The following is a 15,367-nucleotide window of genomic DNA, read 5'->3' on the forward strand; positions in this document are numbered from 1 at the left end:
AGCACTTTACCATTTACACTGGACTTAGCTCACTCTCATAATCACCACTTTAAACATGAGGAAATGGAAATGTAAAGAGACCCAAGAATGCCAAAAATTAGAAAAAACTCACAAGGATGACATTCCCTTGACATTTGCTTCAGATGAAGTAACTCTCACAGATCCAAAGATGAAGCTGCTTTTGCACCCAAGAGTATTTACCCGGACAAAATTCTCTCAAATCCCTCCCTTTGGAGTCTCTGAGTCCCTAGTGCTGGAGATCCCAGTTCTATTTGCTCCCTGCTCTGTGGCTCACGGAGATTCTAGCAAGACTAGGGTGGGCCTGGGAGATGCTAACAATTTCCTTGACAAGTGAATTATGCTTTGAGTCCGAGTTATGGAATACTGAGACCCTGCAAAGGAGAAGGTTCTTTCATTGAAGACCATTGCTACTTCCATCCTGAGCTCTGCATTTAATAGGTGACAATGGAATGAAAAGGTTAACTTACGCCAGGCTACCCTTCTGTGGTAACATCTTTGACTTGTTTAGAATATTAAACAAAAAAAAAAAAGGGGAAACTAATTAGTGAGAGGCTTCCTGATAATTATTGGGAGCTCTCTTGTATGTTATCTTATCTGACTAGTCACCTGAAAATAAAGCCATCTGAAGAAATAGAACCAAAAGAAAGGATATTACAACAAGACTTTACTGGTAACACCTTTTTAATAGGTCAAAGTAACTGTACAGTTCATTATATTCTTCCTGAGAATAATTTATATCCCCCAACAAACTAAAGGGAGGGTATATTTTTTTCAAAATTAACAGAATGGATGGTGTAACTGGACATCAAAAGAAAACCAAATTCCTGTTTTGCTTCATTCTCTCCTGGGAAGACAGATACAAGGAAGGGTTAGTTAACTCCAGTGGCTGTAAAATAGTCAACATGGCTTTAATCTTTCTTTATAAATTATATAAAAATGGAAAAAGGGGATGGTTCTGGAACTTCTCCTCAATGCAGTTTGGAGGTGCTCTGGTACAAAGCATTTCTGCTTCCAAGAGAAATAACATTGCTACAAAAAACTGGCACATTATTCTGTGAAAAAAGACAAGAGTTTTTAGTTGTGTTCTACAGCTAGTTCCCGACCCAATGCTTCACATATCCACACGAAAGTAAAAGACAGGTAAGACAAAAAGGGCTGTAGTTTTTTCTGAAATAACTCAAGTCTTCAAAATATAGCTTTTATATTCTTTCTTTGTAAAGTGGGATTAGCATATTGCAACTGAAGGGTGTTCTAACAAACAAAAATTCCAGTCTGGATAATAATTCTATGGTAGACAAAAGAATTCTCAGCCTCTTGGGTTTCCCGGAATTCTTTGCTTCATGCTCTCCTCTTCCACTATGCAGCTAAGGTAGTTTAGGAATTAAGATGTCACCCCCTGGCCATCCCCATTAGAACGTATCTTAATGTGAACATAAACTGTTCTTCATGATGCTTAAAAGCTCATGTACAATTTTCATTCCTAGAAAAATGCCACATTTTGGATCCTGGACATTTCTGAATATCATGATTGAAAAAAAACAAAACAAAAAATGAACCCAAATCAAAGTGTGACTAAACTTATATGAGAAAGATTTTCAACCAGATGGTCATTCAAAAAAGTTGGAGCTGTTAAGTGCTGGCGACCGAGGACAGAGGGTTAATTCCTCGCTGCTGGTGGAAGGCTAGAGAACATCTTCAAAAGAGGGTAGCAAGACGTGCTCCCAGGGGAGGCTCAGTGTGGTCTCGTCTGCCCAAGCATTTTCAGTCTTGCTTGGTCAATGACATCGAGTAAGTTTTTGGCATCCACAGCCAGGGCGTGAGCAGCAGTCAGCATTTGCTTTTTGTACTCTTGCTGGAGACTGGTCATGACATACTGCTGGGCCAGTTTCATCTTGTTGATGAGCTCACCCAGGTCAGAGTTCAATAGTTTCTGTGCCATCTCAATCTGAAAGACAAGAGATAGTTCAGGAGAACTGTTTCCAGTGATCTTTTTTTTCTTTTTTAGAGAGATGTTCTTACTATGTTGTCCAAGCTTGCCTCAAACTCCTGGGCTCAAGCAATCTTCCTGCCTCAGCCTTTCCATTAACTGGGAACACAGGCACATGCCACCGAGCCCTGCACCAATGAACTTTTCAGGGAATTTTTATGAGCCTTTCTTTCAGTACCTCCATGAGAAGAAAACTTTATTTCCTGCAAATAAATTTTTCTTAGAAGCAATAGGATGTAAAAATCAATCTTTAGATTTTTTTTCTTATTTTAACTTCCCACACTACATTTATGCATTTTAAAAAATTTTTTACTTACTTTAGAAATTCAGCTATTATAGTGTGCCTGTGTGTGCATGCCCATTCACACATGCAGATCCAGCATCTTGTTCCTTCCATTCAAAGCCTTCTCTGACACCATGACTAACTTAAGTCTCCATTTGTGCTCACTGTTTAGACTTTATTAATCTCAATGACTGGCCAGGCTTTTGTTTCATAATAGAACCACAGAATCTGACAGAACCTCAGAGATCATCTATTCCAAACACTCTGACATCAGAGAGTGGACAACTGAGATACAGAAAGATGTGCTGAAGGCCACACAGCTCGTTAGTCTCCAAGCCAGCATAAAACCCTCTATCCCGACTTCCAGTCTTGTGCTTTCTACTATGCCAACTCTATCTCAAGACGTTCCTTGGCTATACAAAAAATGGTTTAAGGATGGTGGCAGGGCACAGTGGCTCACTCCTGTAAAATCTCAGCACTTTGGGCGGCTGAGGTGGGCAGATGGCTTGAGCTCAAAAGTTTGAGGCCAGCCTGGGCAACATGGTGACACCCCATCTCTACAAAAAAATACAAAAAGTTAGCTGAGTATGGTGGTGTGCACCTGTATTCCCAGCTACTCAAGAGGCTGAGATGGGAGGACGGCTTGAGCCTGGAAGACGGAGGTTGCAGTGAGCCAAGATGGTGCCATTGCACTCCAGCCTGGGTGACAGAGCCAAACCGTTATGTGCACGTGCATACACACACACACACACACACACACACACAAAAATGCTGTCCTACAGGGTTAGAATGCTTTGCATGGGAAAGTCTAATGATCTTTCTTATCTGTTTCTTCAACCAATGGTGATTTATCCATTCGCTCTTTTATCAATTATGGAACACCTATTATGTACAGGACACTTGGTGTTGTGGACACAAGAAGGAAGACCTGTTTTTACTTGCAGTCTAGAGTGGGAAAAGCATACACAGGACCCTATAATACACTGGAATAAATCACATAGTAGAAAAGCACGCAGATAAGAAGCAACACATTCTGTATCAGAGAGGGTCAGAAAGACTTCACAGAGAGAATTTGTCTGAATTTGGCCTATACTGTAAAAGCAGGCTGGCTTCAACTGTGAAAGCCACACCAAGTTGATCTTTATTTGGCAGGACTTAGCAAGAGGGTAAGAGATTTTTAGGAAGGAGAGTGAGAAAATCTAGAGAGACATTCTAGAAAGATGGCTCTTGGCAGCAATGTGGAGGCTGAATGGAAGGGAAGGGGAAGAGACAAGAGGCAGATAAACCATCTAAAGGGCCATCTTCGGAGGAGAGGTGATGGATGTGCGGGTGAAGGGACCAACCTGAGACCTGATGAGAGATGGAAGGTGTGTGGTCACTTGCATGTGTGTAGGGGATGGGGAACTGCTGGGAGCAGATGTGCAAATGCATGGTGTTGTCACTTGACTGTGGAAGCAAACAACGAAAGCAGACCATTCTTGCCAATGGCAGACAGTTGGAGATCAAAGCTCAGGGAGGGGTTCCACAAAATCAACACAGATTTGGGAGACATCAAATATTTTAATCTATGAGAATGAGAAGAACTATCAAAGTGAGAAAGTATTTTTTAATAAAACAAGCGGTAGCACTTTGGGAGATGATCACACTCAAGGGTGGCAGGGAACAAAAGCCTGAGCAGAGGTCTTAGCAGGAGAGAAGTAAGGAAGCTCTGGGCCAGAGCAGGGAGTCTCAAGGGGGAGTTAGGACTGAGGGGAAAGCAGGGGCTCTGGCAATCAGGAGACCTTGAAGGGCCGTTACAGCAGAGAGATTTCCAAACAGCTGGAGCACTGGAATGCTCTGAGCGGGCGCTGAGTGCAGCTGCCACGTGAGGAGCTGGCCCCATTAGGGATGGGCTGCTCTTTCAGGAAATACAATGGGGACAGGAGGAGGCATGAGGACATGGAAAGGCAGATGCAGGATCAAAGACAGGTTCCTCTTCTTTTCAAAAATAATTTAAGGCCAGGTGTGGTGGCTCATGCCTGTAACACCAGCACTTTGGGAGGCTGAGGTAGGAGGATAGCTTGAAGCAGGAATTTGAGATCAGCTTGGGCAACACAGTAACACTCTGTTTCTACAAAAAAATAAAGAATCAGCTGGGCATGGTGGTATACAACTGTAATCCCAGCTACTTGGGAGGCTGAGGCAGGAAGATCACTTGAGCTGAGGAGTTGGAGGTTATAGTGAGCTGTGATGGAGTCATTGCATTACAGCCTGGGTGACAGAGTGAGACCTTGTCTAAAAAAAATTAATAATTAAAAAAATAATGTATACAGGAGAGCAATCTGTGTATTGGAATCACGGGAGATGGAAAGATTACTTTTGACTTTATCAACTAGAGTAGGTGTTGACAAACAGTCCTGCTGAAACATCCACTTGGTAGGACACCATTTTCTTGCCTCTGGATATGGAACTTCTCCGCTTTGGGGCAAAATTGAGGCTTGTCATGGAAAGCCAGAGGCCCGGTGAAGCAGATAAGAGAGAGAACACCTCTTGGTTGGGATGTGAAGGCACCAGTCAGAGGCCTTTTCAGAAACATGTTAAAGGGTTTATGCATATAAATCGATGCCATTTACAAAGGAATCACCAACAGGAGCTGTGTCCAACCGTCCTTCAGAAGTCTATGTCCAGTTCGCCAACTGGAACATCCCCTGGACATCGTATGTCTCTGGGTATGATGTTGAGAAGAATTCAGCATTATTTATGTTGTATTCCTGATTGGAGATGCAAAACCTCAATCTCACTAGGAAGAAACAAATGTTTACAGAATATCCCTCAATCCAACTTTAAGAATACTCTATAAAATAACTGAGCCTATATTTGTCAAAAATGTCAATGTCATGAAAGATAAAAAAAAAGGCTGAAGAGCCATTTCAGATGATAGGCTGATGAAGAAAGCAACACGAGCCAAGTGTGATCCTGGCCTGGCTCTCGCAGGTGAGGGGAAAGTGCTACAGAGACAACCGACGACCCTGGAACATGCCCTGCAGAGTGGCACAGTGCATTGCATCATGTTAAAGTTCCAGAATGTGGTGATTGTGTGGTGGTTATGTAGGACAATGGCGTTGTTATGACAAATATAAATGGAAATCTTAAAGGGGAAGAGGGCATGAGATACACAGCCATTCTCAAGCTGCTGGACAGCAGGAAGTGATGTGTGTACACACACAGACAATGGAGCAGGGATGACAATGTGCTGACACGTTAAAAGGCTGTGAAACTAAAAGGAAAGTTGGGAATTCTCTGTATTAATCTTTTAACTTTCTTATAAATCTGAAATGGTTTCAAAATAAAAAGGACAAACAAAAAGTGTGTGCTGTGCTGAAGGACTGCCTATGCTGCCCTAGAAACGAGAACAACAGGCAGCTGGAGTCAGCAGGGAGCAAGGCTGAAGCCTGCAGATCCTGGACTCTGTAGTGGGGATGCCTCCCACCCGCGTTTGTCAATCCCAACCACAGAGTGTACATCCTAGGCTCAAAGACACTACAACAAATGCAGGTGCTTCCTTTCATTTGTTAGTCATATAATTGAAACAAAATTGCCAAAAGGTAGCAAAAATGATAATTGTTGCTGGGCTACGGTATTTTGGATCAACTTTTATTCCTTAAAATATTTTCTTTTTGAGACAGGGTTTTATTCTGTCACCCTGGATGGAGTATGATGGCTTGATCCTAGCTCACTGCAGTCTGAAACTCCTGGGCTCAAGCGATCATCCCGCTTCAGCCTCCTGAGTAGTTACTGCACAGAGCTAATTTTAAAAAATTTTTTGTAGAGACAGTCTCACTTTGTTGCCCAGGCTGGTCATAAACTGGCTTTCAGCCATCCTCTTGTCTTGGCTACCCAAAGTGTTGGGATTATAGGGGTGAGCCACCACACTCAGGCCTTAAGAAGCTTCTTAAAGACATTTATTAATTTAAAAGGATTTTTTTTTTTTTGTCAGATGGAATCTCACTCTGTTGCCAGGCTGGAGTGCAGTGGCACGATCGTGGCTCACTGCAACCTCTGCCTCCCGGGTTCAAGTGATTCTCCTGTCTCAGCCTCCAGAGTAGCTGGGACTACAGGCGTGTGCCACCATGCCCAGCTACCTTTTGTATTTTTAGTAGAGATGGAGTTTCATCATGTTGGCCAGAATGGTCTCGATCTCTTGACTTCGTGATCTGCCTGCCTCAGCCTCCCAAAGTGCTGAGATTATAGGCGTGAGCCACTGAGCCTGGCCTGGAATTTTTTAAGACAATAATTTTATTTATTAATTTTTTGGTAGAGATAGGGTCTCACTATGTTGTCTTGAAATCCAGGCCTCAAGCCATCCTCCTGCCTTGGCCTTCCAAAGTGCTGGGATTACAGGCGTGAGCTACCATGCCTGGCCTAAAATAAATTTTTTATATTACTACTTGAAATGGAAAACCAGGATCATTTGCAAGCTCAACTATTTTTACGGAGAATTCGAGGAGGCAGACCATGCACAATACCCGCCCCATTCATATCAGCATTCCTCTACCTCTGAGGTTCACAGCACCAGCAGCAGTTTCCCATGTGCCTTCCTCGTCCACTGCTCAGAGCCACTTGTATCTCGGGTGAGGACCGCGCACAGTGGCTCTGCAGTGGACTAGCAGCAGGAAGACCCAGGATCTGGAACTTGAGCGGCCACTGCTCCACACCACCCCTATGCCCTAGAATGAACAGCCCAGTCCTGGCTGGGGCCAGTGTTAGAGGGAAGGTCATCGCTTGTAGGGCAGTCAATGTCTCTGTCGGCCACAGACTGAGGAGCTGCCTTCAGCACCACAGACATCCCTGAATGTGTCCCTACCCAGTGCTGTCACAGAGGGCTGCAAGGGAAAGATTGTGCCCTACCTCTCGGTGGGTGCTGGCTGGTAGGAGGGGAATGGTCTCATCCACAGTGGCCAATAACGTCCTCAGGGCCAAGCCGACTTCCTAACAGACAAGAATCACAACCAATATTAGAACACACACAAAGGATTTTTATGCCTTTCAGTTATATATATTTTAATTTGCTTTCCACAAGTTTCAAGGCAAATTTCTGTATTTCTTTTTCTCAGTGCTGAGCCCTATCTTGTAAGTTATGAAGCTCCTTTTTCTCCCAAAAGATTTAGATCTGACTATTCATTGCTCTAATACCCTAACGAGCGGGTTGAAGAACAGAAGTTCATGTAAGAAAAGTCACACAGATGCTGAGGGTGGAAAGCAGGATTTTTTTTTCTCATCTACTGCTTCCAAGCAGATTATACCACCCTCCTGGCTCCAACATGCCAACCCTGCCAACACAGGTTAGGATAAATAGTAACACCTTTCCCCAAGTGTGTTCACTGAATGTGTTCTCACCTAGGTACATTCAAACACTTCATGAGGCTGGCAAGAGATGACACTACTGCCCCGGATGCAAGGGGGCAGCCTTGCTTTGGACCCCATTCTGAATCTCAGGCTTCATCTATTATGTACACTGGGCAGAAACACTGCTCCCTGCCACTTCCGAGTTGTAGCAAAAACAGTCTAACTATGATTTAAAACAAATAATTTTAAACTCCAAATTTTCATTACCGTCATCCTTATGGGGATCAAATAATATAATGACTAAGACATCAAATTACATGTAATATGAATAAAACCAGCAAGAAAATGACAGTTACTTATAATTGGATCAACATACAAAAAGAATGTCATTTGGCTGAAGGAATATGGTTAAAAAAGTAGTGTCTATAAAATCACCATATAAAATCTTAAAATGTACAAAATTCTGAATGGTTTCATCTACTGCTGAGTTGTTTAAACTTGGCTGTGGGTTCATGCAAGTTCATCCTTAAGAACTTTGGTTAAAACTATTATGTGATACACTTCAGAAAAATGAACCAGAATGGATTAACTGTGCTTTCCATGAAACATTACAACTTTCAAGCAGCTTTTTCCATATTGATGGTTTATAAGAAGCTGTTGCAAAGATTGCTAATAGGTACACTAAAAAACAGTTGTAGCGGCCAGGCACAGTGGCTCATGCCTGTAATCCCAGCACTTTGGGAGGCCAAGGCAGGCAGATCACCTGAGGTCCGGAGTTTGAGACCAGCTTGGCCAACGGGGTGAAATCCCGTCTCTACTAAAAATATAAAAATAAGCCAGGTGTGGTGGCACATGCCTGTAGTCCCAGCTACTAGGGAGGCTGAGGCAGGAGAATCGCTTGAACCTCGGAGGCAGGGGTTACAGTGAACCGAGATCGTGCCACTGCACCCCAGCCTGGAAGCCTGGGTGACAGAATGAGACTCCATCCTCAAACAAAACAAAAAACCCAAAAACAACAATTGTAGGATTCTATAACTCAACAGCAAAATACAGTATGATTTAAAAAACAGGCCAAAAAAAGAAAAAACTTGACATTTTTCCGAAAAAGATACACAAATGCTCAAAAAGCAAACAGATGTTCAAGACCTGTATGCAAATCAAAGCCACACTTAAATACACTTCACATCCACTAGGATGACAATTAGTTTTTAAAACACACACACAAAACCCCAAGCTTCAAAATAACCTTCCAGAAAATAACAAGTTTTGGTGAGAATATGGAGAAACTGGAACCCTTGTGCACTGTTGGTGGGAATGTAAGATGGTGCAGCTGCTGTGAAAAACAGAATGGTGGCTCCTCAAAAAATTACAAATAGAATTATCAGTGATCCAGCAATTCTGAGTATACACTCAAAAGAAGTGAAAGCAGGGTCTCAAAAAGATATCTGTACATCCATGTTCACAGTGTTCACAGTAGCACTCTTCATGGCAACTGAAAGGCGGAAGCAACCCCAGTACCCTATGAGGTTGAGTAAATAAACCACATGTGGCGTGAACACACAGTGGAGTATTACTCTGCCTTAAAAAGGAAGAAAATTCTGACACATGCTACAACACGGAAGAACTCTGAGATACTACGCTGAGTGAAATAAATCAGTCACAAAAAGACAAATATAGTATGATTCCACTTATAAGCGGTACCTAGGGTAGTCAATTCATTGAGACAGAAAGTAGGATGGCGGTTGCCAGGGGCTGGGGGAGGGAAAAGAGGAGTGTTCTTTCAAGTGTACAGAGTTTCAGTTTTGCAAGGAAAGGGTTATAGAAGTGGATGGTGCTGAGGGTGGCACAACATTGTGAATGTACCTAATGCCTCTGAAATGTACACTTAAAAATGGTTAAGATGGTAGTTTATGTTGTGTGTATTTTACTACAATGAAAAAAAAGTATGTTCGAGTATGTTTCAGAAATACTGGCTTACAGCAAAGTTTGACCACACTCTCTGAACTGGAGGACACACCTCTGTGCACCCAACATGCCAGTCTGTACTCCTTAATAGGAGCCATTGCTGACCTCCCTTGAACCCACTGTCCTTTTTTTTTTTTTTAAAGATGGGGTTTCACCATGTTGGCCAGGCTGGTCTTGAACTCCTGACCTCAAGTGATCTGCCTGCCTCGGCCTCCCAAAGCGCTGGGATTAAGGGCATGAGCCACTGCATCCAGTCTTTTTCACAGAACACCTGTCACTGTCTCCTAGGATCCCACTCCATTGAACACAATTTGGAAAACATTAGTTTACTAGCATGGTATTTTTATTTATTTTTACTCTTTTTAAAAGAAAATTCAATGAACACCCACATACCCAACCCTCAGCTTAAGAAGAACAACACAGATAAATCCTCCCAATGTACCTTTCTTCAGTTGGCTCCTCCTTAGAGGTGTGGGATCTGAATTTGATAATGATCATTCCTCTACTTGTCTTTCATTCTAACAACGTAACCACATCTCCCTAAGTCTTACACAGGATTATTTTGCATGTTTTTCAAGTTTACATAAATGGCATCATACTGTAAGCATACTTTTGCAGCTTTTTCTTTCACTGCAGACTTTATGTGTGAGCGATAATTATTAAAAGAGTGTACTGCTTCAAGACACTCCCATCCTAGTGTTTACTGACAGACGAAAATAAGATAGGAACAGCATTCCAGAATAACTGCGGTTCTCACTGACATTGTCTCTGTGTGGAGCCTTCGTGAAGACCTTCTAAAGCATCCGTTCTGACTTTGGTGGGGCGGGGGTCCCTAGAGACATCTATCAGCTGGCACCACAGCTTCCAGGAAACAAGAACATTTTTGCCAGTACACAATGTGACTGTGTTTTACCTTCACCATAGGGACATACTCCTCTGGTGGGGCTGGCTGGATTTTACTGGACATCTCGATGACAGCTTTCACCAGGCCCGTCACATTCTCGTACACCTTATCATTTGACCGGTCCAGGTTGGCAGTAGGAGGAGGGCTGATTTCCTGGGGCTGAAGCTGACAACACAGAAGCCAGTCATTTTTCTGCTCTCCAGCAGATGGCGTGAGATCACCACAATCAAGCTAGAGAGGGTCTTTACAAGAGATGAAAACAGATTGCAGAAGGTCATTGATTTTCTTGTGTGTACGGGATATAGTTCAGATTGAGAATGACAGTAAAGTAATTCCTCCAAGTGATAAATTAGGCAATATTTTTTTCTAACTTTGAGCTCAGTTAAAGGAAATGAGATGGAATCATACATATTATATTAAAAACCCCAGATTCTTTCAGAGACGTGATTCAACGTCCCCTCACCCCAAAATCATTTACCACAAGATAATAATCCATCTGAGGATTTACTGAATTTTAGACAAAATTACTTATTTGGCTAAAGAGTTAAACATTCTACATGAAGACTATAAGGATTTCCACTTAGTTTGAATTCTGCAGTGAAAACGGTATGGCTCAGCTTAGCTGCCCTCAGCCGCCTAAAGGAAACATGTTCTTTCTACAATTATAAAAAGCTGATACATGAATGCACTTTAAGGGGATAGCATCTGTTTGCAGGTCATGACTGAAGTCAAAGCAGTAGCAGTGTCACTAGGAGCCTCCCTGTCAGAGACCCTGGTTTCAGCCAGCTCTGTGCTGACTGCTGGAAAGCACCTGGGCCTACGCTTATAAAGCCTCAGCTCTCTCACCCGGGCAATTGTGATGAGGAAAGATCAGGCCAAAGATGTAACAATGTCCACCTAGGGCCTGGGCACAGAAGAGACATCAAGAAATGTTACTGAGATAACTTGAGCACTGATGGTGGAATAACATGAGGGCCTTTGGGAAATCCTCAGTAGTATTTAAAAATTCCAACTGGTTAGAATTATAGCAGGCATAAAATGGTATATATATACACTTTTTAAAGAAGACTAACTTGTAGCACATATAGTTCAATCATGAACCTGCTGCCAGTGCTCAGTCTAAATATAAGTTCCCATTTCTAAACCCTTGGGTGCTTTTGCCCAAGTAATCTGGAACAGATTAATTCTTGGTTGTTCCAAAGTCTGGGTATGAGATAGAAAAGCACAAGAATAATTCATTTACTGCAAAGATGTGCATGTCTCATTCTTTAGCATATATAAACACTGCTTTTGGCATCTGTCAGTCATGAGAGGTGACAAACCAGGCCGAAGTGCCCTCCTACTTGGGCTTCCTGCTTTCCAGTCCAAAGTTACATGCAGAGAGCCAGGTGTGATAGAGAGAGCTGGACAGACACACAAAGACACGATGTGCTTACCCTCCATGGCTATTGTCGAACGGAAGGTGAGGAAAAGTTAAAAGAATTTATCAGAGAAAGGGAAAAAAGAAAAACAATATTAATAAAGGCATCAGACAAATCCCCCATAAAAACACATGAGCAGAACAAAAAGGAGCTAGTTTCCAAGCCTGCCCACCAGCTCTCACTCACTGTTGCCAGGGTGTGGCTACTGTGCCACCTGCTCACTGCCCCAGCACACTGCACAGAGAGGTCTGCCATGCACCATGCTCAGTTACAAAACAAATGCAGGGAACATGCAAAGCCCGAGGAACAATCCAGCAGCAGTGCAAGATCAACAGAATGAGGGCTCTTCAAAAAGAAAGGAGGAGGAGGACATATGGTTTTAATTACTGAAAACTGCCCATCTGAATTCTCAGAGATTCAGGAGAAACTAAAGCAGCCTCAATTCCTGAGCCCAGCCCCCCAATATCCGTGAGATCCACTTCATCATCTAGCCATAATGCTATCATAAAGATTCCTGACTTGGGGCTGCATTTAAAGATATCAGGCCCAGCCTGGCCAGTGTGCATGCACTACCATGACTGTTCTTTTAGGATGGATTCAATGACCTCTACCAAGCAGACAATGAAGAAACAGGTGTATATTTCACGTTGTTTAAAAATCTACTTAGGCCGGGTGCGGTGGCTCACGCCTGTAATCCCAGCACTTTGGGAGGCCGAGGCGGGCAGATCACAAGGTCAGGAGATCGAGACCATCCTGGCTAACACGGTGAAACCCTGTCTCTACTAAAAATACAAAAAAAAAAAAAAAAAAAAAAAAAAAAAAAAAATTAGCCGGGCGTGGTGGCGGGTGCCTGTAGCCCCAGCTACTTGGGAGGCTGAGGCAGGAGAATGGCGTGAACCTGGGAGGTGGAGCTTGCAGTGAGCCAAGATTGCACCACTGCACTCTAGCCTGGGTGACAGAGCAAGACTCTGTCTCGGTGGGGGGGGTAGGGAGGGAAATCTTTACTTAATATATTTTAAGTACACATTATTTTCAAGATTTCAATTTGCTTCATACTCTACATTAAGGGTATTCCTAATTATATTCATTATGTTATTCCAGCTATGAAACATAAGCATATATCAGAATTCTAAGGTGGTACCTGATCTACCTCTAAAGTTGGTTTTTCATTGTAATACAAGCCATTTTGAAAGTCTGTTCTTTTGGCTTATGAAAATAAGAAGTAATTCATTAATCTCATTTTGTCCCCTTTTCTTTTTTTAAAGAGATACGGTCTCACTATGCTGTGCATGCCAGATTCAAACTCCTGGGCTGAAGTGATCCTCCTTCCTCAGCCTCCCGAGTAGTTGGGACTATAGGGGTCTGCCACCATGTCTGGCACCTTTTTTGAAATTTACTGAAAGAAGCCAATATTGGGAAGGGTGTGTCCTTCCTCAATTTTCCCTGGAGAAGACAGTGTGTCTTTAACAGAACTGTCAGGAGGCATCCTAGGGATTGGAGGCCTGGTGAACTGGGGAAGTTCCTGATTCCCAGGTACTTACAAGCCCCTGGCATGAACTCTGAGCACCAACCCTAAGGGCAGAGGCATCCCTAGCCCAGCTGGTACTTTCACTATGGCCACAGAGAGCAGGCTAGTTTGTGCCAGTGGCTGCCCATTCACCCTCTGGTCACCTCCTCAATGAACACTGGCAAACGTGTGCCCTCTAAGCTGCAGGCTATCACTCTGGGCCTGGAGATGACATTTTCTCTTACCCTGGACTAACTTTCTGATGACTCTGAGAAGACAACAATGTATCCACATCTAACTAAGCTTAGCTTTGGAGGCCAGTGCCTTTGAGTCAAGTAGGTGCTCAGCCAAGCATGCGGCCAAGCACAGCTCAGCTATGTGGAGGCTGTGTAACCTTGAACAAACTGCTTAATCTCTATGAGCCTTGGTCATTTGAGAAATGATACCACTACCAATCCTGTGAGGTTGACATGAGAACTGATAACACATGAAAAAGGACTGCCACAGAACTTGGTGAAGGGAAGCCATTCAATAAATGGTGGTTATTGGTAAAGCAAAGTTTATCTTAACCTGATGTGATATTTTTCAGATTTTAAGATGTCTTCCACTATAAGATGCATCTTTTTTTTTTTTTTTTTTAACCTCAAGACGGAGTCTTGCTCTGTCGCCCAGGCTGGAGTGCAATGGCATGATCTCGGCTCACTGTAACCTCCGCCTCCTGGGTTCAAGCGATTCTCCTGCCTCAGCCACCTGAGTAGCTGGGATTACAGGCGTGTGCCACCACACCCAGCTAATTTTTTTGTATTTTTAGTAGAGACGGGGTTTCACCATGTTGGCCAGGCTGGTCTCGAACTCCTGACCTCGTGATCTGCCACTTGTCTTGGCCTCCCAAAATGCTGGGATTACAGGCGTGAGCCACTGTGCCCAGCCCAAGATGCAACATTTTTTAATGAACCACTAAGAAAGAAAAAAAAAATCCTGCCAATTAAACCAAAACACCATTCCAATTTTAGAGATATTAAAATGTGAATAAAAGGTATATAAGAATTGAGGAATAGGGTCTGTTGTGAGAGGTAATTTGTTATCTTAAGTGGAAAGTAAGAAGATCCCATCTCCTTACAGGACCCAGGTTAGAAAAGAAGAGCCTCCTCCGTCAGATCTCTCAGGGAGGAGGGCTGCTGCTCTAATGGCTCCAGCACTCGGTGAGGGCTGGTGGGGACCCAGGAGAGTCACAGGCACCAACAGCTCCAGCTGGCACCCCCTGGGGCAGGCTGCACCTGACTTCTGACTGCCAAACTCAGAAGCTTATGGTTGTTTGTGCGTGAGTCAAACACTCCCCTTGGTTTGAGGATGGCTCTACTCAGCATACACTGCTTTTACAAATCCAGTTCTAACTCTAAATGGAAAATAAATAAGTCTTCCATGAAGCCACACTTACAAACTTGGAGCCTACGAAAGTCCTCACTTACCCCAAGCATCCTGGTTTAATTAATTTTTAAAACCAGAAACAATCTCGGCACTTTACTCTAAAGAAAACATTCTGTCTGATCAGAGGAAGATGTATGTAGAAAATCAGAATCTGACTGAGTTCCTAAAATGTATTACACTGAGAGGAAAATGGAAAAGAAAACATTTGCATAAAGCTTTTCCCTGACTCTCAGAGGGGTTCAGAACCAGACCAATTGAGTACTGGGTCTCACTGCAGTTCCACTCTGCACTGTTCTATTTTCAGCACCAACTCCACTCTATGACATGAACACCGTCAACTGAAAACTAGGGGACACCACAAATCCTGCAAGCAGAAGGTGCTGCACAGGCTCAGATGCCCACCTTGACACCCTCGTTGTAGCTGTCAGCAGGGCTGCTGAGGCTGGCAAGGCTTCCCAGGTGACCGGGAGCTCCAGGGCGAGGCGGTTTCTTTGGTGGAGCTGCAGGATCTGGTGAGAGAGAACAA

The 15,367-nt window shown here is 43.4% G+C and overlaps 1 protein-coding gene across 1 annotated transcript in view; it reads right to left on the minus strand.

The window, feature by feature from the left end:
• Nucleotides 1–684: 684 nt before the first annotated feature.
• The window catches only part of PTK2 (protein tyrosine kinase 2), a 342,995-nt gene continuing 328,312 nt past the window's right edge, over nucleotides 685–15,367 (minus strand). The window contains exons 33-37 of the mRNA XM_011990150.1: nucleotides 15,244–15,350; nucleotides 11,922–11,930; nucleotides 10,495–10,650; nucleotides 7,179–7,259; nucleotides 685–1,966 (exon numbers count right to left, since the gene is read on the minus strand). Of these exons, the coding sequence (XP_011845540.1) occupies nucleotides 1,754–1,966; nucleotides 7,179–7,259; nucleotides 10,495–10,650; nucleotides 11,922–11,930; nucleotides 15,244–15,350 (566 nt within the window). The 3' untranslated portion in view covers nucleotides 685–1,753. The remainder of the gene's footprint in view (nucleotides 1,967–7,178; nucleotides 7,260–10,494; nucleotides 10,651–11,921; nucleotides 11,931–15,243; nucleotides 15,351–15,367) is intronic.

This window comes from Mandrillus leucophaeus, unplaced genomic scaffold (genome assembly GCF_000951045.1).
Source record: "Mandrillus leucophaeus isolate KB7577 unplaced genomic scaffold, Mleu.le_1.0 Scaffold371, whole genome shotgun sequence".
In the NCBI taxonomy this organism is placed as follows: Eukaryota; Metazoa; Chordata; class Mammalia; order Primates; family Cercopithecidae; genus Mandrillus; species Mandrillus leucophaeus.